Consider the following 26,762-nt stretch of genomic DNA (forward strand, 5'->3'; position numbering starts at 1 on the left):
TGGTGCCATCGCTGATGGAGGGAGGCAGATTGGTGCCATCGCTGATGGAAGGAGGGGGGTGGTGCCATCGCTGATGGAGGGAGGGAGGTTGGTGCCATCGCTGATGGAGGGAGGGAGGTTGGTGCCATCGCTGATGTGTCAAGTTGTGCAAGATGACGTCGTCATTGACAAGTATGGGGATGGAAGCAGCGCTGACAAGCGGGGTGGGGGCGCATGCAATGCTTGCCATGTCCTATATACGTTGGTGCCCCACACAGACACTGACACACACACTCACCCTGCCACACACACCCACTCACACATACACACCCCCACACACACCCCAAACCCACACCCCTCACACACTCCCCATACACCCATCCCCCACAAAGTCACACCCCTCACAACCACACACACACCCCTCACACACACCACACATAACCCACACCCACACCCCTCATACACACACCCTCACACATGCCCCACAACACACACCCCTCCACAACATCCACCCACCCATCCCACACACTCTCACCCACCCATCTCACACACTCAGACACCCCCACACAGCCCCCTACACTCATCGTCACATACAACCCACACACTCCCACTTACACACACCCCACACACACCTCTCACACACACCCACAAACACACTTCCCACACACTCAGACACCTTCCACACTGACTCCACACAACACACAGACCACACACAATTCCCACACACACCCCACACACCCACATACTTACACACACTTCCCACACACACTCCCACTTACACACACACCCCACATCCCCACACTTACCAAACACTCACCCCACACAAACCTCTCACATCCACTTCCCACACACTCAATCCACACACTCAGACAACTCCCACAGTGACCCCACACACACACATCCACACTCCAATAGAGTCTCTTTTCTCCCTCTCCCCTTAATCCCGTCTCCGAACCAGATTCTTGTATTAAAAGTAGACTTTGTTCCTAGACGAATATAATATGGGTCTGGAAGTCGGGTTTTAGAATGAAAGGTTCTGAAAATCGTTCAGGATAGGTCCCCCCAATTATTTCGGGGCAAATTGGAAGATGTTCTTTTATATCAGCGACATGTTCTATCAGTGAGATAATTTTGTCGAGTTCCTTCCATTTGACGTCGATGTTGTGCTTTGTACAAATGTCTGCATATATTTGTTCACTTATGGAAAATGGAAAGAAGGAAATGCACACACGCACACATACCCACTCCCACACCCTCCCACACGCACACATACATACACACAACCTCCCTCACACCCCTTCTTACACACGCCACACACATACCTACCCAAAAGGACCCAAGCACATACACTCCACACATATCCACCACACAATCCTACCCACACACCCCACACACAACCCCTCACCCATTCCCTCCATAACCCCACATGCAGACCCCAAACACACACCCCAATCCCACAAAACTCCAGACACACATCCCAATGATTTTGGGGCAAATTGGAAGATGTGCTTTTCTATCAGGGACGTGTTCCATAAGTGAGTTAATTTTGTCGAGTTCCTTCCATTTGACGTCGATGTTGTGCTTTGTACAAATGTCTGCATATATTTGTTCACTTATGGAAAATGGAAAGAAGGAAATGCACACACGCACACATACCCACTCCCACACCCTCCCACACGCACACATACATACACACAACCTCCCTCACACCCCTTCTTACACACGCCCACACACATACCTACCCAAAAGGACCCAAGCACATACACTCCACACATATCCACCACACAATCCTACCCACACACCCCACATACAACCCCTCACCCATTCCCTCCATAACCCCACATGCAGACCCCAAACACACACCCCAATCCCACAAAACTCCAGACACACATCCCAATGATTTTGGGGCAAATTGGAAGATGTGCTTTTCTATCAGGGACGTGTTCCATAAGTGAGTTAATTTTGTCGAGTTCCTTCCATTTGACGTCGATGTTGTGCATTGTGCAAATGTTTTGTATATATTTGATCGTTGATATATTTGTATATATTTGTTCACTGTTCTGTATATATTCTGTATATATTGTATATATTCTGTATATACTTTTTCACTGTAAACAAAAGCCCCACATATCTGCACACACACCCTCACACACACACCCTCCCCCACACCCCTTCTTACACACGCCCACACACATTCCCACCCACAAGCAACCATGCACATATAACCCACACACATCCACCGCACAATCTCACCCACACACACCACACACATCCACTCACACATTCCATTCAACACCCCAATACCCGAACATGCAGTCCACAAACACACACCCAATTCCACACAACTCCACACACACATCCCAAATCCAACACACAACCCCAACTATTTCGGGGAAAATTGGTAGATGTGCTTTTATATCAGGGACGTGTTCGATAAGTGAGATAATTTTGTCGAGTTCTTTTCATTTGACGTCGATGTTGTGCTTTGTACATATGTTCTGTATATATTTGATCGTTGATATATTTGTATATATTTATTAACCCTTCTGTATATATTCTGTATATATTCTAAATATTCTGTATATACTTTTTCACTGTAAATAAACCCCCACATATATGCACGCACACACACACTACCACACACACCCAAATGCCAACAGACACTCCCACTCCCTCACACACACACACACACACACACACTGTCCCTCACACCCCTTCTTACACACGCTCACACATATACCCACCCACAAGCACCCATGCACTTATACCCCACACACATCCACTACACAATCTTAAAAAATCAAACAAAAGATGAGAAACATTAAATCGGACTGACCCGACAGGACGGAGGAACTAAGGTCGTTTGGAATCAGCAGATGCGATAGAATCGGCAATCTCCGTCAGGCCGAGGGACCTTGAAACACCACGCAAGTACAAACTAAACTGGATGAGAGGGTCCTTGCAGAGAAATGGATTGGAGTCAATCCACAGGACCCTCAGAGCAACAGAGAGGATCACTGGAGTCTCCCTCTTCCCCATCAGTGTGATCTAGCAGGATCCTTGTCTGAAGAGGCCATGCCAAATCCTGGAGAAGCCCTTTGACCCTGCCCACAGCATCTCTCAGCTGCTCCCATCAAGGAAGAGAAAGGAGGATCAGAACCAGCATCAGCAGGATGAAGAACAGCTTCTCTGCAGGGGTCGGGAGAAGGTTGGACCACCAAAGGAACTGCTCCCACTCACCATCCGAGTGCAAACAGAGAGCGCATGTAAAATGTTCAATGATGGGAATGTATGGACATGATACTAAGGGCTGAAAGAGACTTGGAACAGGGTTTTTTGTGGTCGATCATTTATTACGAATAAAGTCTTACACGAAAGGGCAAGAAGCAGCTAAGGTTCTTCTTTCCACACAGATCTACTGTTAGTCCTCTAATTCTATGGGAACTGTTGCAGGGTTGTAGCTCCCAGTTGTTGGGATAGGCTGACACAAAGTGGTAGGTCCAGGTACTAATGAGGATGCCATCAGGTGGTTCCCCACCCCCCACTCTCTCCCCACCACCACTGCCAACATCAGTTCTTTGTATTACAAATAAAGATGAGTGAAACACAGAAGTCTGCAGACGCTGTGATTATAGTTACAAATACACCGACATGCTGAAGAAACTCAGCTATTCTTTCCAGCATTCAGGCCTGAGCCCTTCTTCAAGGAATAAACAGAATAACCCAGAAGCAGGAAATCTCAGAAAGGCTCAGAATTCTGGTTAGGGGACAAATCCAGCCCAACAAAAGGTGTTAATTGGATGTGATAGGGATGAGGTTTTTCATAGCAGGCCGAGCGACCATGTGGTCAGGCGGGCCGAATCGCTGTCCCAGTCAGTTGGTACAAGATGGCATAGGCCCCCCTTCCCTTCTCACGAGAAGCATGCGTTTGGTGACACATGTTGCCTGGGAGATGTCACCACATCCTGGTTGCAGCAACTCCGCAACGCACTGACATCACTCCCCTAGACCAGCGCACCCCAGAGAGGAATAAGGTCGTCCCCAAAAGCAGCACGAGAGGTTCATATAAAGGCAGTTACTGGTTCACTTCATGCTGTGTGGAGGTGCTTCATTTCAGTAGCACCACCTTTTGCAGCCACGACAAGACCATGAACAGGCTGTCAGCAAGAGAATGGGATGGGGAATTGAAGCAGGTGGCCACTGGGAGATCCCCGCTCTTGTGGCGGACATGGAGAAGTTTGTGTTTATAGGATAGCTATAAATTCCGATGAAAATACAACCAGTATAGGTTTTACTCACTCACAGGCTTCCAGAGTGGGTGAGAAAATACAAGTCTTTAGGCCAGCAAATCTTCCAGACAGGGATCAATGATCAATTCTTCCCAACAGGGTCCCAACCTCCAAAATCTGTGATGTCTTCCTTAATATTTTTAACACAGTAGCGCTAACTGACTATCGATCGAGTCAATGAGCTGCCAAAAGGCAGCCCATTCATATATTGGTTTCCCGCCCAAACACAGCTGATTGAGTCTATTACCTATCAGATGTGAATTGTCAAAAGCTACAGTAAGCGTTCAGTAACCTTAACAACACCTTCCAGTGCCAGCTTGAAATTGTTTCTGCCCAGAGGTTTCGCCCACCATTGCTCACAGACGAAGGTAATGCTGCTTGTCAGTGACACATGGGTCTCTCTGGAGGTTGAACTGATCCCAGAGCGCTGAGTTCTGGAGTAATGACCACACCAAATTTGATGTTGCTGAATGGAGGAAACACTTTCGTATGTCGCATGGCACCTTTCACTTCGTGCTGGAACTCTAAGAACCTCACCTGAAGCCGCATAGACCAGGAGCCGGGATTTCGATTAGCTGTGGCTCTGCGCTGGTATGCCACCCCTTGTGAGTATCGATCCATCAGTCCCATCTTTGGAATAGGCATCAGCACCGTGTGCATGGTGGTGCAGGAGGTGACGGCCGCCTTGACGAAGTTCCTCGGTAAATGTCTCATGTCCCTGCCCATTGGAACACGTCTCCAGGAGACCAATGACAGCTTGGTGCAAAGGGGATACCCAATGTGTGCCGATGCCATTGATGGATCACATATTCCCATTATTGCCCCCAGCTTGCATGCTGCAGCCTACTACAATCGCAAAGGCTGGCATTCAATGGTTCTGCAAGCGGTGGTCGACCACAGATTCTGGTGAGCTAAGCTTTTATTGGTCTTTATCACATCACATCTCAATGTCTATAACTTCACTGTGCTTTCCATTCACGTTACAGCTTCTCAGATGTGTTTGTTGGCCGTGCAGTACCCATGATGCCCGAGTGCTTGCCAACTCTCCTCTGTATAGAAAGGAAGAGGACCAGGGCGGATACCACTTCCCACATGACGTGAGTGTTCACCCTACAAAGCTCCATGTGTCAATCTTATGTATGCTTATTGTGTCAACGGTCATGTGTATGAATTAACAACATTCTCCATTGTTGTGCCTGCAGGTGTCCAAGGATGTTAATGGAGTGGATGTTCCAGCGCATCTTGTGGGTCATCTGGCATATCCACTACGAAATTGGCTGATGAAGGGGTTCACACAGCACCAAGGACTGGATCTGGATCAGCAAAGATTTAACAAGGCCCTTAATTCTGCAAGGATAGTGGTGGAACATGCATATTGCCGTCTAAATGGCTGCCGGTGGTGCCTGTCCAACCGTCTGGATATCTCTACCACCTTAGTCCCAGGTGTTGTGTTTGCTTGCTGTGTCCTGCACAATATATGTGAGATTAACAAGGAAGACTTTCTGTCAGAGTGGACGTTGGTTGAAGCAGATGGTCCTGCACCCATTAGCACAGATTGTCACAATCAGCAGGCCCATGGGCACCAGGCCATCCATTCTGCCATTTTGTCCATCCTGTAAGGGTATGACCCTGCCACCTAGCTCCTAATTTCCACAACTTGTTCCCCCCTCCACCCTCCCCACCCAATGCGACAACATGAGCCTACTGCCTGGCATGTTATGTGTTCTCATGAAGTAATGGTTGCATATAAATGAGACTTGTGTGCTTGTCAAAAATGTAATAAAAAACATTTTTTGAGAAATCTTATTGCTTCATAAATATCTGAGTTCGATATAGCAATGTAAACATTTCACATTATGTTTAAACTAGATGTAAACCATGGAACGGACAAATCACATTGCAAATACACTCCACACTTGAACACCGCAGAACAAAAACAAAAATGGTAAACACAACAAACACCTCCACCCGGCACCACAGCATTTCTGTGTTGTGCCGATTATACCTCTCGGAGGAGGGTTACCAAGTTCATTTGGCAGGCGCATCCTGCGCATTCAGGTGGCCTTCCGGCAGCCCATATTGCCATTATATGCGGCTTTACAAGTGGGGCATTTGGCCACCTGAAAGTGCCTTTTCTAAGAGTTCCTGTATCTGGCTCATTCCTTGAAGAAGGGCTCAGGACTGAAATGTTGGGAATATATCTTGATCTCCTATGGACACTGAAAATCCGGGCTGAGCTCCTCCAGCTTAACGGTGGGTTTTTAACCACAACATATAGATGCACATCTCAAGACAAGGCCACAAAAATGTGCCACCTGGGAAAATTGCATAACAGGGGCATCTTGTGGTTCCACTTGGCTGCTTCTTACATTATTTGGCCAGGACTTTCTTTGCAAATTTCCCAACACCTATTCTGTGTTTTCTCCAGCCTGTCAATTCAAATACACTTGTTTTCTTACTTCTCCAGTTCTTGGTTTCTCTGCTTCCTGACCTGCTTTTTCCAGCAGTTTTGTATAACTTATATTCCAGCAGTTGCTGTGGTTGAACTTTTACTGATTTAATGAATTGTTTTCATCAGAATCTAAATGTGCTTGAGTCCACGGTCAGCCATGTAAGCATTGAAATGGGTGGCCACTGGGAGATCCACCCTGTTGCAGCAGACAGAGTTGAAGTGCATTAAATGCACCCAATGATTTGGTCACTGCAGCCACCAGTTAAAAAATTCAAGAGGTTCTGCAGTCTGTGTGTCAAGAAATCCCTCTGCACCTCTGTTTTTAGTGGGAATCCTTCAACCCTGAAGTTGTGCTCTCTCGTCCTTGACTCCTCTAACATGGGAGATAATTTTACCACATCTACTGTATCCAGGTTTCTCAACATTCGAAGTGCTTCTTAGGACCCCTACCACTCATCATTCTTCTGAACACCAAGGAGTATAGTCCAAGATCCATCAAACCTTCCTCATATATTAATCCTTTCATTCCAGGAATCATTCTTGTGAATCTTCTGCAATGCCAGCACATCCTTTCTTCAATAAGGAGCCCAAAACTCTCTCCGCTACTGCAGGTGCTGCCTCGCCAGTGCCTTCTTAAGCCTCAACATCACATCCCTGCTCTTATATCCTATTATTTGCGATATGAATACCAACATTCCAATCAGCTGATTGACCACCAACATGGAAGTTAACCTATGGGGCATCCTGCACGGCGATGCCAAGGTCCATCTCCCCCAGAATTTTGAATGTTCACCCTATGCAATAATAATCTGCCCTTTTATTCCTTCTCCCAAAGTTCATGACCAGACATTTTCCTACTTTGGAATTCACTGGCCTCTTCTTTTTCCATTCTCCTAATCTATCTGTCTCTCTGCAGCCTTGCTGTTTTCTCCCAGCTACCTGCTGCTCTGTAACGGGTGAAGAAAAAGAGATGGCCCCCAGAATTGTTTCCCAGCATTTCTGCACACCTGCAGAAAGCCACATAACACAGCAATTGCCTTCTGGTCGTTCCCCCTGATAGTACAGATTCTAACACCAATGTGTATCTGTCCAGAGTGTACTGTAGGATGACTGTGATTGGCTGAGAGTGTAGCCACACCTACTGGCAGGTCTTAAAGGATTCCTCCTAGCCAGACCAGGTCATTCTGGACTGGTCGACCCACTTATGATATGCTCCAGTCTTTTAGTTAATAAAAGTCTTGGTTTGGATCAACAAGTGTTTGGTTCTTTCGACGCACTCTGCAATGTTCCCCCTTCCTGCATCTTTGCTCTCTGAGATGTGTCACCAGCAGTGTCCTTTCCTTCTGTTCCTCAAAATAGATACTTTATTTTCATATTTCAATATGTGCGCAACTCGGAGTTCACAATATTAGCCAAGAGCTGTTAAAATTCCCGGGAAAACATTGCAAATTATAAAATCTTCTCAAACAATGAAAAACCATGTACAAAAGTGAAAACAGTGACTCCTGGTGGGCCAGGTAAAAACTATCGGGAGATACATAAAAAGGTGCCTTTTTAGAATCTTTTTCTGCTCATGTAGAGAGGGTTTTGAAGGTTAATTGGAAACTATTTTCAGAGGCTTGGACTTGGATGAATTTGTACGGACTGAATGAAGATGATGTTCACTTTGTTCCTGATGCATTTTTATATTTGAATCAATCAATGAGAATATTATGGTTGGAGGAGATTTTAATTGTTGTTTGGATCTGTTGTTGATTAAATCTCAAAAAATTGTGAAAAAAAAACAAAATGGCGAAAAGAATAACTGAGTTGATGGGGGATTTAAATTTAGTGGAAATATGGGAACAGAGGAATCCGACCGAAAAGGATTTTTCCTTTTATTCTCACGTCATGATTCGGTTTCAAGAATAGTTTTTTTTGGTATCAGCCCATTTGCAGGGTCGAATCAGACAGGCTGAGTATAAGAGTAGGATTCTGTCAGATCACTCATTATTGTTAATTTCACGTAGTATCGCAGAGATGGTGGAAACCTGTTATTGTTGGTGATTTAATGAAATGTTGTTAAAAAAAACCTGAAATTATTACGCTTGTAAGAGATCAGATTAGGTTTTTTTAGAAACGAATAAGGGATCAGTTCAAAGTAATTTTATGTTATGGGATACTTTAAAAAAGATATTTACGAGGTCAAACTATTACTTACACAGCAAAAGTGAAGAAACAATATATAGCAGAAATTCAGGACTTAGAGAAAGAAATTGCAACATTAGAGAAGACATTTCAGAAAAATTCAACTGAGGATAATAAAATACAGTTGTCCAAATTGAAGCTTTGTTATAATACAATTGTGAAAAAATAATTCAATGATGGAAACAGCTCTACTATGAGTTGAGGGACAGAGCACATACGGTTTTAACTTAGCAATTGGAAACTGAACAAGTGCCTAGAATGCAGTTAGGAGAAATTCAGAGATAACATAAACCACAGGATATTAATGATGAATTTTGTACATTTCATCAGGACTTTATCTGAAGGGAATTCGGATATGGAGCAGATTGATTGTTTTTTGTCGAATTTAAATTTACCTTTATTAGAGGAAGAGGATATTAAGACTTTGGATGGTTCATTTACTGATTTGGAACTTAAGGAGGCGTTACAATCTATGCCAAGTGGAAAATCACCTGGAGAAGATGGATTTACATTGGAATTTTAGAGAAATTTTTATGATTTGTTATTTCCGGAATATTCTGATGTACTGAAGCTCGCCACTGATACAGGTTTATTTCCAGAATCGTTTTCAAGGGCATTAATAACACTCATCCCAAAGAAAGACAGAGATCCATTAAAAGTTGTGTCATACAGACTAATATTAATAAATAATAATATTGAATGTAGATTACAAAATTGTAGCAAAGGTTTTAGCAAACAGATTGGCTAACCTTTTACCGCAATTAGTACATGTGGATCAAGCAGGATTTATCAAGGACAGGTATTCAGCTGATAATATTACTAAATTAATTACAATAATTAATGCTTCAAGACAACTCAACCAGACAATGATATTAGCGCTAGACGTGGAAACGGCTTTCCACAGTGTGGAGTGGAATTTTTATTTAAGGTGTTAGAAAAATATAAATTTGGACCACTCTTTACCAGTTGGGTTAAGGCATTATATACTAATACTCCTGCTCGGGTGGTGACAAATGGACAGATTTTGCAGGCATTCAATTTGTTTAGATCCACTAGACAGGGTCATCCGCTGTCACTAGCCTTATTTGCATTAGTTATAGAACCAAGCAATTAGGCAAGAAATGAATATTAAGGGAATTACAATTGGTGGGCAAGAGTATAAAATTAATCTCTTTGCAGATGATGTGTTGATATATTTGTCTCAACCTAAGAATTCTTTCGAACCATTACAAAATTTGTTGAAAAGATACGGGGTAATGTCAGGCTATAAAGTAAAGTGAGATATTACTAATATCAGATGGAGATTATTCAGATTGTAAACAACTTATGAAGTTTAAATGGTCAAATAAAATTATTTGGGCATAATAATGGATAAAGAGTATCAAAATTTATACAGCTTAAATTATGTACCATTATTAAATAAGATTAACTTTGATTTAAATAGATGGAAGGAGTCACTGTTAACACGGGTAAATTGTATTAAAATGAGTATATATCCACGCATTCAGTATTTGTTTCAATCTATTCTGAGTGTTATACCGGGAAAGTTCTTTCAGGAATTAAATAAAGCAGATTGTTTCTTTCTATGGAAAGGTAAGTTGTCTAGAGTCTCTATGCAAAAGTTGACATGGAGGTATGTTTTGGGAGGTCATCAATTCCACATTTTCAAAATTATTATCAAGTAGCACAATTAAAGTTTATGAATAGATTGTTTGATATTGACCAACCTCCGATGTGGGTGAATGTGGAGATGGATCAAATACAAGAAAGAACAATACATTATTTTATATATAAATGGAATCCTCTGCTTTTGCAGTAGTATCAACTGACAGTATTGAAACATTTGATAGGAGAATGGTATAAATGGAATCAGTTTATAGGATCGAAAGGTAAGATTTCAGCTAAGACACCATTATATCAGAATCAGACAATTTCATTTTCTATGAATAATTCTTATTTGAAAGATTGGGAATCAAAAGAAGTGATATTATTGGAGGACTGTTTTGAAGTAGATTCACTTCTTTGGTTTAATAGACAGAGAGAAATTTGGAATATCACAAAATACTTTATTTGCTTACTATCAAGTACAAGATTTATTATTAGAATGCTTTGGTAGAAATTTTAGTATAACCTGGTCAAATGAAATTTGAGAGATTAATTGTTGATAAGGGGAAAGAAGGGATTTGTTTCCGAAATGATATGTTATTACAAGAAAAGATGAAAAAGGTAGATATATTTAAAATAAAGGATAAATGGGAGAAGGATTTATGTGTTCCTATTTCTGTGGATGAGTGGTCTTACATGTGTTTGGTTAGTGTTATGAAATTAATTAATGTACGATATAGTTTAGTTAGTTATAACTTTCTGCATCAGTTATATTGAACTCCTGAAAAACTGACAAAATATGGATTTAGTGGGTCAGATTTGTGTTTTTGATTTGGTGATCAGACAGGTACTTTTTTTATACTCAGCGTGGGAATGTTTAAAGTTGAAGCCCTTTTGGTAAAAAGTGATTAAATTTTTGCGAGTTCTTTTCAAATAGATTTATATGTGGATCCATGGGTATGATTACTGGGATACATGAATACAATTATGGCAAATTTACGCTTGGAGAAACCTCAAATTGCATATATTCGTTTAGAATTAGCAGTGGCTAGAAAATGTATAGCTGCAACTTGGAAAAATTATGTCGAATTGAGTATTTATAGATGACACAATGAAATTCAATCATGTATTTACTTAGAGAAAATAACGTATAATTTGCAAAATAATTATTCTTTTTTTATAAAGATGTGAAGTTGGTATTTGGAATGTATGGGTTGAGATGTTAAGTAAAAGCCTTATACGTGTTGCAAGATGTAAATGGATGTCACACCGTAACAGTCTGTTATGAGACGATGCTATTGAGTTTTTTAATATAAGCTTCGTAGGGGTGAGGGTTATAGGGGCTGGGATAGATTAGAAGGGGGAGGAGGGAGGTGGGAGGTAGTAGAGGGTAGTTTTAGATTAAACTTTGTATTTTTTCTTGGTTCTGTAAAATTCTTAAATAAACTTCCAAAAAAACTGCATCGAGATAAATGTCGAGCCAGGCTCATCCATTGAACAGAAGACAACATAACACATCAATTGCCTTCTGGTTTTTCATCCACTCTACTCCAAACCTTACAATTTTGACTCCATGGGTTTCCTCTGGGTACTGATGTCCTCTCACATCCCTCAGGTAGGTGTAAATGGCAGCTTGATGATTGATGTGGATTGTTTTATATTTTAAATACAACATCTATATTGTACATGTAATGGCAATATCATTCAAAGAATTAGACTCCACTACAAAACTGGGAGGAAGGATGTGAACCTGAAAGATTTAGTTATGGTCACTGATTCTTAAACAATTTGGTGAGAGGACACACACATGGATATCGGGATGAACCCAGGCATGAGAGGTTTCAGAAAGGAGTAGAGAGTGTTCTTGATCAATCAAGAAATTTTAGAGATCACCCAGTAAATGTTATGAGAAGGCACATGAGCGCGCGATGCCATAAAATGAGTTACGTTTATATTGCATATTCGGTTAATTTTTAACTTAGACATACAGCACGGTAGCAGAACATCTCATGCCCTGAAGCCATGCTGCCCAATTTACACCCCATTGACCTATACCCCCTGCACATTTTGAATGGATGGAGGAAACCAGAGCCCCTGAGGAAAACCCACGCAGATACAGGGAAGACTTTCAAACTCTTTATAGACAGTGCAGGACCCGAACCCAGGTCCGGTCCCAACCATTGGTGCTGTAAAGGTGTTGTGCTAATTTCCACACCAACCATGTCATCCTTTAGATGCCATCTTATTCAGAATAAAGAGTGTTTACTCTTTCTCTCCTTTAACCATCTTGAACACAATGGCAAACTGTTTCATTAACCTCAAAAACAATTGATCAGAAATAATCTATAGAACACCGTCAAACCCATTAACTGAAATAAATTAAATAGAAGGAAAAAAGAAAAAAAATTAACTGCTAAAATGAAAAAAACCTAAAAATTAGGTCTAATCCAACCTCTCCCTCTAATCAAAGTTACCTTATGTAATGAAGAAAAGAAGAATAGTGTAGAACCACTGGTAGCCCCCAGAGAACAGGCGATGAATGGCCAAACCACACATTTAGTTCCTCCAATTGTAGAAAAATTCTAGGAATGTGCCCCATTATTTCATCAATTGGAACTTTCTATCTTTAATATAAGATATGATTGTCTCTAAACTTAAAAGGACATTACATCATGTAATCACAGTGTATGAGTCGGGGAAGAATCATCTTTCCATTTCAATAACATTGCTCATCTGGCTATTAACGTAGCAAAAGCTCAAAAATTTTTCTGAGCTGCCGACGATGGTTTATCTGGATCACGAGAAAAACCAAACAGAGCAATTTAACGGACAAGTTCAAAATTGATCTTAAGAACCATTGATAAAGTTTGAAAAATGCCTTTCCTGAAATTCTCTAAGTTTGGGCATTCCCAAAACAGAGGAATTAAAGAGACTTGGAAAATTTTAAATTTCTCACATAGTGAATCAACATCTGCATACAAGCGAGATAGTTTCAGTTTGGACATATGTATTCCTGTACCACCTTAAATTGTAAAAATCAATGCCTAGCATAAAGTGAAGAGTCATTAATACAATTGAGAATAGAATACCCAGCTACTTCTGGAAATTTTATATTTAAATCTCATTCACAACTGCTCTTAATCTTGGATTTTAAAGGCAATACATTATTATAAATACATGCTATTAATCCACCATGAACATAAAGCCGTAAATTTAAAAAAATAGATGAAGAATATTAGTCTTAGAAATTCACGGAAAATCCAAAATCTTAGATTGAAGAAAATGTCTAATTTTTCAATGTCAAAAAAGAGTGATTACTAAGTTCAAAATTTAGTTGATAATTGTTTGAACGTGGCAAAATTAACTGAAATAAAGGGGTAATTGAAACTTTGAATACCTATTCTATAACATCCTTGAAATCTACATCCAACAAGGATGGTGGTAAAAGATGGTTATCTATCATAGGGTTGCCCAATGAAAAACCATTTAGCCCAAAACAGTTCCTAAATTGGCCAAAATTGTCAATCAGTTTTTCAATCATGGATTATGTGTCAAATTTGGAAAATGGTAATATTGTAGAACTTTTTTGGAAAACTGTAATTCCGTCATGGCCCATGAAGGGCGATTCACTGATTTTTCCAAAATTATCTAAAGCAAGCCTGATCCAAATGCTATACTCTTTCCATTTATTACATTCCCAGCAGAAGTTGGGGAATTACAACTAGTAACAAGGAACTGGCTCTGTTATCCCCTCTTCACACAGGCCGTAAAGTTCATAGTTGGAGCAAAGGTCTATCTTGGATCAAATGAACCGATAAAAACAGGATCCAAAGCAAGATTTAATTTGTTATTTTGGCCCAGTATTTAATGGCAGAAACTTGCTGAGCAGAGAGGGCTTTTATAATAGATAGATAATATTGAAATATTACAGACCTGAAGGGCTTTTATGTATTCATTAAATAAACAGAAAAGGGTTTAAAATAATCAGACAATAGTCCAATTTTATAAATTAGATCAGGGTATTATATTATAAGCCCAAAGTTAGGGTTGTACCTAATGGACAAATGTCCTCAGCATTCCCATGAACCAGGTGTAGTGGGCAGGGATGCCCATTATCTCCAGCTCCCTTCGTTTTGATTCGAGAACCGTTGGTGGAAGATATTCACTGAGATCCAGACATTAAAGGATCGTGGGTAAATAAACCAGGAAGAAGATGAGATTAATCTATTTGCAGATGATGTCCTGATATGTTTGACAGACCCAGCAATTTCATTGGTAACACTACACTCTAAACTGGAAGATCATGGGAAGATCTTGTGATATAAAAGGACCAAAATAATCAACTTCCACGTATGTAAAAGGGAATTAATCAGGTGAAACTCTGGCCTGTGGTAAATCTGACATTTGTTGTTGTCCAGGTTTTCATTCTCTCTGTAAGTCACAAAGATATGAACCCTCATGATTTCATTATTAATATATTTAAGCACTGATGTACTATCAGGCCAAAACTCAGAATCTGCTAACTCCATCTGTAATTCTCTTCTTAACATAGTGTCCATTTTGCTCACCGTAGTAGCAGCAGTCAATTCCATTCAAGGTCTGGTAACTGACTTTAATGGAGTAACTCTGGCTTTTCCCATTACAAATCCACCATGTACTCACACTTGGTTTTCACAGGACTCAGTAACTGACAGGATCAAAATCACCTTCACTACATCAGCAAAATGGTGTAACAGCAAACGTGGCCAATCCAAAGTCTGTTGACTTCAAACGTCCAAGTATTTGAAGACACTCAATCCAATTTCTCCAATCTTGTGCGATGGATTCTGGGATAGTTTCATCCCATCCAAATTTTCTTCTGCAAAATTCTTGAAGAATTTTCTTTCATTGAATATTTTATTTAAATCAACATATATATGAAAGTTATAACAATTAAAATCAAATCACAATGTTACAGAGCTTACAAATATATGTTGATAATATATAAAAAAGAAAAGAAAGGAAAAGAAACTAAGATACTACTGTAGCGGCAGCTACAACCAGACAGGTTGAGTTCAGTGAGCAAAAATTCCTTTATTCAGGTTTGCATGGCTGGTCTTATGCTCCCAGCCCAGACTTGGCTGAGAAGCGTACCGGGGGGGTCACGTGGGCCGCAGTTCACGGGCTTCTGAGCCTGGTGCCGAGGTAGGGGAGAAACCCGCGACGGTGCCATTTTGGACGGCTGCCCCACCGCATGCATGACATGAGGGGCTGGATCACATGCCTAATGGCATGCCGCCACACAGCCCCCCCAGAACCGGTGCCAATGGCCTTTTTTGTCGGGCAGCCTCGCTTCTTGGGTTGAGCCGCGACCACTGGCTCATTGGGGTTGAGGTGTGCTGGCTTTAATCTGTCCACAGTAAACAGTTCCCTCTTACATTAATGTCTGGTGTGAAGGTGGATCCTGAATGCTGGATGACTCTGTACAGCCCTTCATACAGTCTTTGAAGGGGTGCTGTGAAGGGTCTCATCTGATAAAAACATACTCTGCGGAATACAGCTCACTGGGCTGGTAAGAGGCGCGTGTGCCATGTCTGGGCGGTGGTGGGGGTGTGAATGACTCCAACTGGGCCCGGAGATGGGAAGTAAACCATGCGGTGCCTGTTGCAAGTTGTGAGGTGCATTGATAAACTCACCAGGCAGGGCTAGTGGTGCACCATAGACCAGCTCAGCCGATAACGCCTGCAGACCTTTTTGGGTGTCGAGTAGATGCCCAGGAGTACCCAAGGCAGGTCATGCACCCAGTTGGGGCCGGTGAGGCGGGCCATAAGTGCCGACTTCAGGTGGCAATGCAATCGCTCGACCAGTCCCAGTCTGTTGGTGAGCTGTGCCCAGAGTGAAGAGGTGAACTGCGTGCCACGTTTGCTGGTGAGGTGGGTCAGCATGCCGAACCAGGCAATACAATCGGTCAAAAGTGCTCGGGAGCAGGAGTCTGTGGAGGCTTCTCGATAACCTCAGGCCAATGAGTGGTGCAGTCTACCACCGTGAAAAGTTAACGGTTACTTCGGGAAACGGGTAAAGGGCTGACAATGTCCACATGTATGTGGCTGAACCATTCTCGGACGTGTTCAAAATCCTGCACGGGAACTCTGGTGTTCCAGTGTACCTTGGAAAGCTGGCAATGGATGCAGGTTCTGGCCCAGTCTGCAATCTGCTTTCGAAGCCCGTGCCAAATGAAGCATTCTGCCACCATATGAACCTTGGACCTGATGGAACGGTGGGAAAGGTCGTGGATATGGTGGAAGACATGCCTGCACCACTGCTGGGGAACCACTGGTCATGGGGTGCTCATGAAGACATCGCACAGGATGGTATAATCACCGAGAAGAATCGGGAGGACCTGGAACTGCTGGCCCGTGATGGCCGTCCTGAAGGCTTGCATCTCATCATCGGACTACTGATCCGGGGCAAGCTGGTCATAGTCTAGGCAGCATGTCAGCGACCACATTGTCTTTCTCCGCCTTGTGCCAAATGTTGATGGTGAACTCCAACACAAAGGACAGGTGATGCTGTTGGCAGGCCGACCAGGGATCTCTAGCCATAGCGAGAGCCTGAGTGAGGGGTTTGGGGTGGGTATAAATGGTGAAAGGCCTCCTCTCCAAGAAATAGTGCAAATGAGGCACAGCAAGGTACATGCCCAGCAACTCATGGTTGAAAGCACTATACGTGTTCTGGCGGACGATGAAGTTGGCTAAAGAATTCCAGTGGTTTTCACTGTCCATTAACCTGATGCTGCAGGGTGGCACCAACGGAGGTGGCAGAGGCATCGACGGAGAGCAACATAGGAAGGTCGGTGTGTGGGGACACGAGTAGGATAGCCTTCACGAGGGCAACTTTCGTGGCCTCTGGAGTCCAGGCGTATCTTGTTCTTGGCCGCGATAAGAGCGAAGAGTGGCTGCATGATGTGTGCAGCGGCTGGAATGAATCGGTTATAGAAGTTGACCATACCTGCAAACTCTTGTAGCTCCTTGAGGTTGTTTGGGCGTGGAAACTCTCTGATTACAGTGACCATAGCAGCTGGTGTAGCTCTTTCGGTCGTGATGGTATGGCCCGGGAACTGCATGGACTCTTTTCCGAACTAGCATTTGGCTGGGTTGATCATTAGGCCGAATTTGGCAGTTGGGAGAAGAGGGTGTGCAGGTGAGACTTGTGTTGTGCCCAGTCTCTGCTGGCGTCAAGAATGTCATCCAGATAAATGAACACAAAATTAAAATCCCTGCGCACCATATCCATGAGGTGCTGGAAGCTCTGGGCGGTTTTCTTGATCCCAAATGGGATGCATAGAATTTGAACAAGCTGAAGGGGGTGATGATGGTCGTTTTGGGGATGTCCTTGGGTGCAATGGGATTTGATGATACACGCGCACCAGGTCGACCTTGATGAATACCCTCGCGTCATGCAGATTGGCTGTAAAGTCCTGAATGTGAGGGATGGGGTAACGGTCAGGTACTGTCATGTCATTAAGCCATTGATAATCTCTGCAGAGATGCCAGCCACAGGAGGCTTTCGTGACCAGGTGGAACAGTGAAGCCCAAGGACTGTCGGAGCGTCGAATGATCCCCAGTTCCTGCAGATGCGAGAACTACTCTTTCGCTATCTGGAGCTTATCCGGCGGGTTTAACAGTAATGTACAATAAACTGTATCAGATTCTGTGACACCAGGTTCACAATGGGGAGAATATTTAACAGTGATATACGGTAGACTTTGGTAGATAGTGTGACACCGTGTTCACAGTACTGAGAAGGTTTAACAGAGATGTACGGTAGAATAAGGCAGATTCTGTGACTCCGGGTTTACAGTAGTGAGAAGGTTTAAAAATGATCTATTGGAAAATATGGAAAGAATGGGAAAAAAGTTGAATTGACGCAAAGTCTTCTCGATATTGAAGATCCGGAACAATCATTGGGACTGGAATCACTGGGTTGAATGTTTTTGTTTCAATACTTTGTGAAAGTCTGACTGGGGGAGTGGCTGACACTGAGTCCTTTAGTCACCTGCCACTTGTGGACTTTACCACACCCAGATTTTTAAGGAGCTACTACTTTTGAGTAGCTCGTTTGGGGATTGATTTTTCTCTTTTTTTTGGAATCTTTTAAATAGGTGGGGATTAGAATACTGTGAGATTTAGAAGGGGAGCATTATTTTATAATAGGATTCACATTCGTGGGAAGGTTTAACAGTGATATACTATGAAATGTGTCAGATACTGTAACACCAGGTTCACATGGGAATAAGGTTTAACGGTGATGTATGGTATGTTGAGGTAGATAATGTGACACCAGGAGTACAGTGGGGAGAATGTTTAATGGTGATGTATGGTATGTTGAGGTAGATAATGTGACACCAGGTGTACAGTGGGGAGAAGGTTTAACGGTGATGTATGGTATGTTGAGGTAGATAATGTGACACCAGGAGTACAGTGGGGAGAAGGTTTAACGGTGATGTATGGTATGTTGAGGTAGATAATGTGACACCAGGTGTACAGTGGGGAGAAGGTTTACCGGTGATGTATGGTATGTTGAGGTAGATAATGTGACACCAGGTGTACAGTAGGTAGAAGGTTTAACAGTGATGTAAGGTAGGGCTGAGGCAGATACAGTGACACCAGGTTCACAGTTGGGAGAAAATTTAATGGTCATGTACGGAAGACTGAGGCAGATACAGTGACACCATGTTCACAGTTGGAGAAGGTGCAAAGATGATGTACGGGAGAGTGAGACACTTATTGTGACACTGGGTTCACAGCAGTGAGAACGTTGAACAGTAATGTCCGATAAACTGTGTCAGAAACTGTGACACCAGGTTCACAGTGGGGAGAAAATTTATTGGTCATGTACATTAGACTTTGGCAGATACTGTGACACCGAGTTTACAGTAGTGAGAAGGTTTAACAGTGATATACTATAAACTGTGTCAGATACTGTGACACTATGTGCACAGTGGGTATAAGGTTTAACATTGATGTACGGTAGACTGAGTCAGATTCTGTTACTCCGCATTTTCAGTAATGAGATGGTTTAAAAATGATATACAATAAACTGCGGCAGACACTGTGAAACCAGGTTTACTGTGGGAATATGGTTTAATGGTGATTAAAAAAATGAACTTTGGCAGATAAAGTGACACTAGATTCACAGTGGGTAGAGGTTTAATGCTGATGTATGGAAGACTGAGGAAGATATTGTGACACCGGGTTCACAATGGGGAGAAGGTTTATCAGTGATGTACGATAAGCTGTGGGAGATACTGTGACACATGGTTCACAGTAAGAAGAAGTTTTAATGGTGATGTAAAATAAACTGTGGGAGATAAAGTGACATCAGGTTCACATTGGGGAGAGGTTTAATGGTGATGTACGGAAGACTGAGGCAGATACTGTGACACCAGATTCACAATGGGGAGAAGGTTTAACAGTGATGTACGATAAATTCTGGTATATACTTTGACATCGGTTCATATTGGGGAGTACTTTTAACGGTAATGTATGGTAGAGTGAGGAAGATACTGTGACACCATGCTCATTGTATTGTTCATTTATCTTAATTACAATATCTAATTTATATGCTCATTTCTTTTTGTGGCAACTTCTAAACATTCCATAAACTTCAATTCCAATCAGATTTTGTTCATTTAAATAGGTCACCATTAAAAGCCCAAATCATTTGGTCTCTAAAGTACGCCTCACAAAATTAAATTCTTTACTTGGGTTTGGTTGCAACAGCTCTTCAGTTTGCTTCATTATTTTTTCAGTCCCTCGTTTTGTGTTTTCTTTTTTGCCTGTTCAGCTTCACCAAATGGGCATCCAACTCTCTCTTCTCAGCTTGACCCAACGTCTCCTCTGTAAACTTAAGCAAACCAAGGAGACCAAAGTTAAAATGTTTATATTTGCATTTTCAAAAACAAAAATGGCGCTGTGACTTGCAGTTTCACATCATAACCCCACTTGCTAAACTTGCAAGCAACTGCACCTCATCCTACAGCTGGAAAATTGCAATAGAACTGCTTGCTTCAAGCAAAGTTATTATTTGACTCTTTAATAATTTTTTGTAAATTTCAACAGACATAATATCATTTAACTGTTGTTTATGTGTCGTTGGAAAATTATCTTTCCATTCAATCAGATTTAGAGTTTTGAGTGCCGTATTTGAGAAAAGATGTGCTCCTGTTGGCGAAGGTTCAGAGATGATTTACTGGAATGATATCAGGAATGAAAGGGTTAGTGTATGAGGAACATTTGTCGACTCTTTGACTGTACTGGTTGGAGTACAGAAGGATAAGGGGGACCTCAGAGGCATTTCAAATGCTGGATGGCCTGGGCAGAGTACATATGGCAACGATGTTTCCCATGGTAGGGGATTCTAGAACAAGAGAGCATAATTTCAGGATAAAAGGGTGTTGATTTAAAACAAATTTTGTCAGTGGGTTGTGAATCTGTGGAACTGAGGTCATTGGGTTTATTTAAGGCAGAAATTGACAGGTATTTGATTAATCAAGTAATCAAGGGTTAAGGGGAGAAAGCTGGGCAGTGGGGCTGAGTGGAAGAATGGTGGAACAGACTAAATGGGCCTACTTCTGCTCCTATATCTTGTGATCTATAACCTGCGGAAGACCAAGACAACCTCTTCTGCATCATGGTTTTATGTTATGTGAACCCATTTCCAATTGAATCCCATGTTACAAGTGGCCCACACTCCTCCGGAATGTTTGCTCTCATGTTATGCCATTTTAGCCAATTAAATAAGATCGCTAAAGACCGCTGCGTTTCTCTCAATGCAAATTCTACATTGACAGGACTACAGCTACCTCATTTTAAAAATTAGTATCGAGCAGCTCAAATGATATTTCTTGGTTCTTTTTTGAAAGGGTTAAAATAGAATCAAATAAAATAGGAGAGTGAAAAGCAGAAGAATTTATATACAAGTGGGAATCGAAATTAATGGTTGGTGATAAAGATACACCATTGTTGAAACATTTAATTAATATATGGAATAAAATAAATGATGAAATTGGTGTAAGTGGATGTACATCACTCAGAATAGCTTTGATTCAAAATCATCGTATCTTTTTCAAAGGATCATCAATTTCTGGATAGATGGTTTCGTAAGGGGATTAGAAATGTGGAAGATTGTTATGAAAGGGGTCAATTAATGTCATTTGAGCAACTGAGAAATAAATATTGTATAACTCATAGCAATCTTTTTTTCTATTTCCAACAAAGAGCATATTTGAAGGATAAGTTAGGACCAACCATGTTGTACTGAAATAGAAATTCCTTCTTGAGGAATTGTTAAAAAAATTACTTCTATGATGTCCTGTTTATTACAATTAGGAACTTTTAAATGAGGAGTTCATGAGTCAAGACAAAGGTGGGAAATGGATCTGAATATTGTATATGATAGGCTAATATGGGCAGATCCATATAAGGATCTCAATGTAAGATATAAATTAGTTCAGTATAATTCTTTATACATCAGTCATATATCAGATGTCAGCAAGGATTTTATCTGAAAGCAGCACCTGGAGTCAGGTGACTCAGGCAGTTGGATTTGAAAAGCTCTACAGGAAGCTGATTTGGCAATAGAGATCATGTGATCCAGGGGAGTTTATTCATTCACTTCAACTCAGAAGTCTGGAACTATTGACCAGAGTTCCACACTGCAGCAGTGAGGAAGGAATTCACAACTAGTTTTTCTTCTACAGCTACTTCTTACACAAGAGAAAATGAATAGAATAAAATCAGAATTATCAGACCAATGTTTTAGGTGTGGTAAAGGTGTAGCAACTTTCTTGCATTCAACTTAGCTTTGTCCTAATGCAAGATCTTTTTGAGGAGAATTACAGATTACAGAACAAATTACAGGAGTTGTTTTTCCGCAAAAATCCAACTTTCTATTCATTAGGAAATATTGAAGGAACAAGGCCCAAATTAAAACTATTCATATATCAATTGAAATTTGTTAAATTAATATTAGTAGTGATGAGGAGACGTATTGCACTTACTTGGAGATCAGAAATATTTTTAGGGATGCCAAGATGACATTCAAAAATTCAAAGTTCTGTTCCTTTAGAAAAAAATTACATATAGCTTCAGAAATGTATACTCTATGCTTTTGCAAATTTGTCACCTGAATATTCAAATATAAGGCTTCAATTTGTAATAAGGTCTTTTCCATCCCTCTAGTCATGTGAGATTCTCCTCTAAGTTGTAAAATTTTTATTTAGATGTGTTAGATTTCCTCGCCACCGCAAACTCTGGGAAAGCGGAGGACTGGCACAGGGCACCAGAAAACAAGACCACACCCCACCAACATCTGAGAAGCAGAGGATTCAATCCACAGGTCGGTGACCATGGAAGCAGACCAGCGAGACGTTCTGCAGCTGAAGGACCCACATAGGTGGCAAGCTGTTCGTGACTTGAGGAGAGTAACACACGCAGGCTGTGGGGTTCTGGGGAAAGCAGTCAAGGAACTCACACCAGGCCGTTGATTGCAAGAGATTGGTTGAACTGGCTAAAAGAGTGTCAGGTTTCAGCCCTGGGATACGAGTGGGTGCGAAAGAGTTCCTAATTGTGTCAGAAGTTCAAAACTGGAGCTCGCATTGCCAATAACTTGGATTGTTCTGTGAGCATTGAAAGAGAATCCACAGACCCTCAGTGACTTGGCCCAGGGTTCAGGGTGGTGGGGGTGGGTGGGGGGAGAGCACGACTCTCTTTTGCTTCTTTCTCTGAGTGCAAGAGGCATTTCAAGCAATTTCTTACAATGGCGAATCTGTCTGCCTCACAGCAGGAAAAAAGCAATTTTGTGTGAAATGACACTTTTTCATTACATGACAGTAAATTGTCTCCTGAAATAGAGAGAGAGGTTCAAGTTTCAAACTATTACAAACTCCACTCACCAGACCTACCTGGATTATATCTCTTCCCACTTTATTTTTGCAAGGACGCCACTGATTTTATCACAACTCCTCTGCTCGATCTGTCCTGTGACAGACTATATATTTTACATTGTATTTTGATATGTTTTTGAAAGAGATGGATTGTAGGAGTCGTGTCGGTCACAAACAAACACAAACACTTCACAACACAGCTTTTAATTAAAATGCAAGAGCATTGCTGAGAGTGAGTCATGCAGACGCCAAGACCCTTGGCAAAGGCAAAACAAGGAGACTGTTTTGCAAAATAATTTCAAAAGCAGATGTTTTTTGAAATTATTGTTTTTAAAGCAACAGATGAATGGACTCAGAAGTTTGGGTGCGGTGCAGTAATCTGGCTGGTTCCAGTTTGCTGTTCTAAGAAGGCCATGTGGTCTTGCAATCAGAGGGGAGAGACCAAATAGGCTTGAGAGAGAGAGAGAGAGAGAGAGAGAGAGAGACAGAGAGACAGAGAGATGGCAAGATGGCATCTTGTTGAAACCCCATTTTGAAAACGGGTTGTGAGTTCTCAGTTCAGCCTGTTGAAAAACCTTGTTGTCCATTCAAGAGGAAATGGCTGGCTAGAAATTATGTTTCACCTGATATAAGGGAAATAAAAGGAACTCAATGGTGATCTGCAGAAGTAGTTATCATTTGGAAAACCCTGATGGGGCAAGTTTCTTTGGCAAGATACCAAAGTGGCTGATCAGAGGGAATCAGTTTTTGTGTGTCCAATGAGCAAGAACCCTCTCTGAAACCAACAAGAGACTTCCTGAGGGGCAACCATTTACTTTTAAGCACCAGAGCTTGGTGATAGACACCAGTGAACTTGTAGGAGTGTCAAAGATCTTTATACACTTTAAATACACCTGCGCTTAGAATTAGAAGCTGTTAGGCTGTTACATTAATAGTGATGTTTGATCCTGTTTTTGTTTAAAGAAAATTAAAAATGATGTTTGTTTAAGTATCCTTTGTCTTGGTGATTTTCTATTGCTGCTTAGTTTTGGGGTCCTCTGGGCCTGTAAAAGTCCCAAGGAGGTTTTCTACTCCAGAACAGCCAAAATGTCTTCAACAAATGCAGATTCCCCCATACTGTAATTGATAAAGTCTGCACCCATATCTCCAATTCTCTTTCTGCCCTTACTCCACCTCCCCTCCAGCAGAACAAGGACAGAATCTCTCAGGTTTCTCAGTTACCACCCATCATCTGCCACATCTGACACATTATCCTTGGACACTTCCAACTTCAGCACCATCCTCTAAACTGCTACATCTAACCCACTCCACTAATATCCTCTTTTCACATGGGCACGTCTTTCTGTGACTCCCTCAATGGCACTTCCCTCTCCACTCACCACTACCTGACACACTCCCCATTGGAACCGCAGAAATTGCCAAACTTCCATTCATCTCCACTCACTTACATCCAAGGCCAAAATCAGACCTTCCAGTTGAGGCAGAGTTTAACATGCACCCCATCCAACCTGACCTCCTACATTTGGTAGACTCAGTTGACCTTGATATCACCAAGACCAAATACATTTTGCTAAATACCTGTGCTCTGTGGATCTAAACATGAGCTTCCTGTGGTCTACCATATCAATTCTCTAACCCTGTCTGTTGTCCCCATCCTTCCCCAGGGGGAGGGCACACAAACTTCAAGAAAACACATTATATTCCTCCTGGGCAGCCTTTAACTCTATAGCATGAACACAAATGTTTCTCATTTTAAGCAGTCACTCACCTGTGTCTGATTTCACTGTTTCCAGCTCTTGATCTACTGCCCATTTGAATAAAATTACTCCTTTAAGGTAGAAGAGTTGACAGTGGTGTTTTCCCCATGTTGCTTGCCATTGAACAACTGGCAAAATTAAGTGGCAGTTGTTGCAGAATGAATGGTGTTATTGTTCAAAATCTGCCTGAGATCGAAAGTATTCTTGTACTGAATAGACATCTGGGAGAATCTGTACCTGACTGGACATCCTGAAGTACAATGACTACTTCTATCCACTGAAGCACACATGTCAAACTCTGGCCCGCGGGCCAAGATATAATTATATTTGGCCTGCAAGATCATATCAAAAATGTATTAGAGGTGGCCAGCTGGCCGCCGCGCCAGTATAGCGAATGCACAGTAACCGCTGTGTCCCAGGGTGAGAGAGAGAGAGAAAAATCCTGGTTCTTGAAAAGTAATGGTGGGTGGTTTTATAAACACGCTGTCATGGCCCCCCGCCCATCCCCCCACCGCAGCGCGGCCTGGCAGGTGTCAGGGGAAGCCAAGGCCGCTTCCCAGCTTCCGGAAACCCAGTGGCACAGTGTTTCTTGGAGCTGCAGATGGAGTCGGGACGCCGGAGGGAAGAGTGGGGCTCCCCGCCGAGCGATGGGAGTGCCGGCCGCCGTGCGCCTTCCCACCAGACCAGCGGCGGGTGCCAGGAGTACACATGGAGAGCGAGGCTGGTCGTGCAGGTAGGGTGGAACCCCCCGCCAATCTCAGGAGTGGCGTGGGCTGGATCGGGATTAGCCGCGCTCACCTGCTCCTCTACCGCTGACCGGGATCCCAGCACGGTGCTGAGTACAGAGACTGCCCTGGAAAGGTCCTGGGACACCGGCACGGAAAGGAAAGGGGGTCCGGGAGAAACTCAGCAGGTCAAGGGTGTCCGGGTGTAACTCAGTAGGTCAAGGGGGGTCTGGGAGAAACTCAGCAGGTCAAGGGAGGTCCAGGAGAAGCTCAGCAGGTCAAGGGAGGTCCGGGAGAAACTCAGTAGGTCAAAGGGGGATCCGGGAGAAACTCAGCAGGTCAAGGGAGGTCCGGGAGAAACTCAGCAGGTCAAAGGGGGTCCGGCAGAAACTCAGGGGGGGGCCTGACCTCGCCAGGACCGTTGCCCATTCCCCCTCCCTGCCGCAGGCTGACCTGCGACTCATGGTGCATGGAACATATCTCATGGTACATGGAACACAACAGAGAGGACCTACTGCGGACCTCCACCCCCTAAAATGATGGAAATAGAAGAAGATGACAAAATTTTCTTGTTTATTTTCATTGGTGATGACATTGTTCAATGGGTTTATTGTATATGTTGAATGTTTAATGGGTTTGGAGGGGGGTGGGAAGGAAGGAGGGAAGGGAGGGGGGAAAAGGGGAAAAATTACACTGTGTATATTCAAGAGGGAAATGTTTGTGTGTATTTTGGTTGGTTCATAGTGTGAAAAATAAAAAAAAAAATAAAAATGAAGTTAAACTGAAGGAATATCTCACATAATAAATTTACCTCACTCGCACAGCAATATCTCACTACAGAAC

At 42.3% G+C, this 26,762-nt stretch overlaps 1 protein-coding gene across 1 annotated transcript; it reads left to right on the forward strand.

The window, feature by feature from the left end:
• The first annotated feature begins 102 nt into the window (after positions 1-102).
• Positions 103-6,069, forward strand: LOC138750509 (uncharacterized). The gene is made up of 2 exons (XM_069912586.1): positions 103-5,365; positions 5,471-6,069. The coding sequence occupies exons 1-2, from the start codon at positions 5,018-5,020 to the stop codon at positions 5,885-5,887; spliced, it is 765 nt and encodes a 254-aa protein (XP_069768687.1). The 5' UTR covers positions 103-5,017; the 3' UTR covers positions 5,888-6,069.
• Positions 6,070-26,762: the final 20,693 nt, after the last annotated feature.

Source organism: Narcine bancroftii, unplaced genomic scaffold (assembly GCF_036971445.1).
Source record: "Narcine bancroftii isolate sNarBan1 unplaced genomic scaffold, sNarBan1.hap1 Scaffold_157, whole genome shotgun sequence".
In the NCBI taxonomy this organism is placed as follows: Eukaryota; Metazoa; Chordata; class Chondrichthyes; order Torpediniformes; family Narcinidae; genus Narcine; species Narcine bancroftii.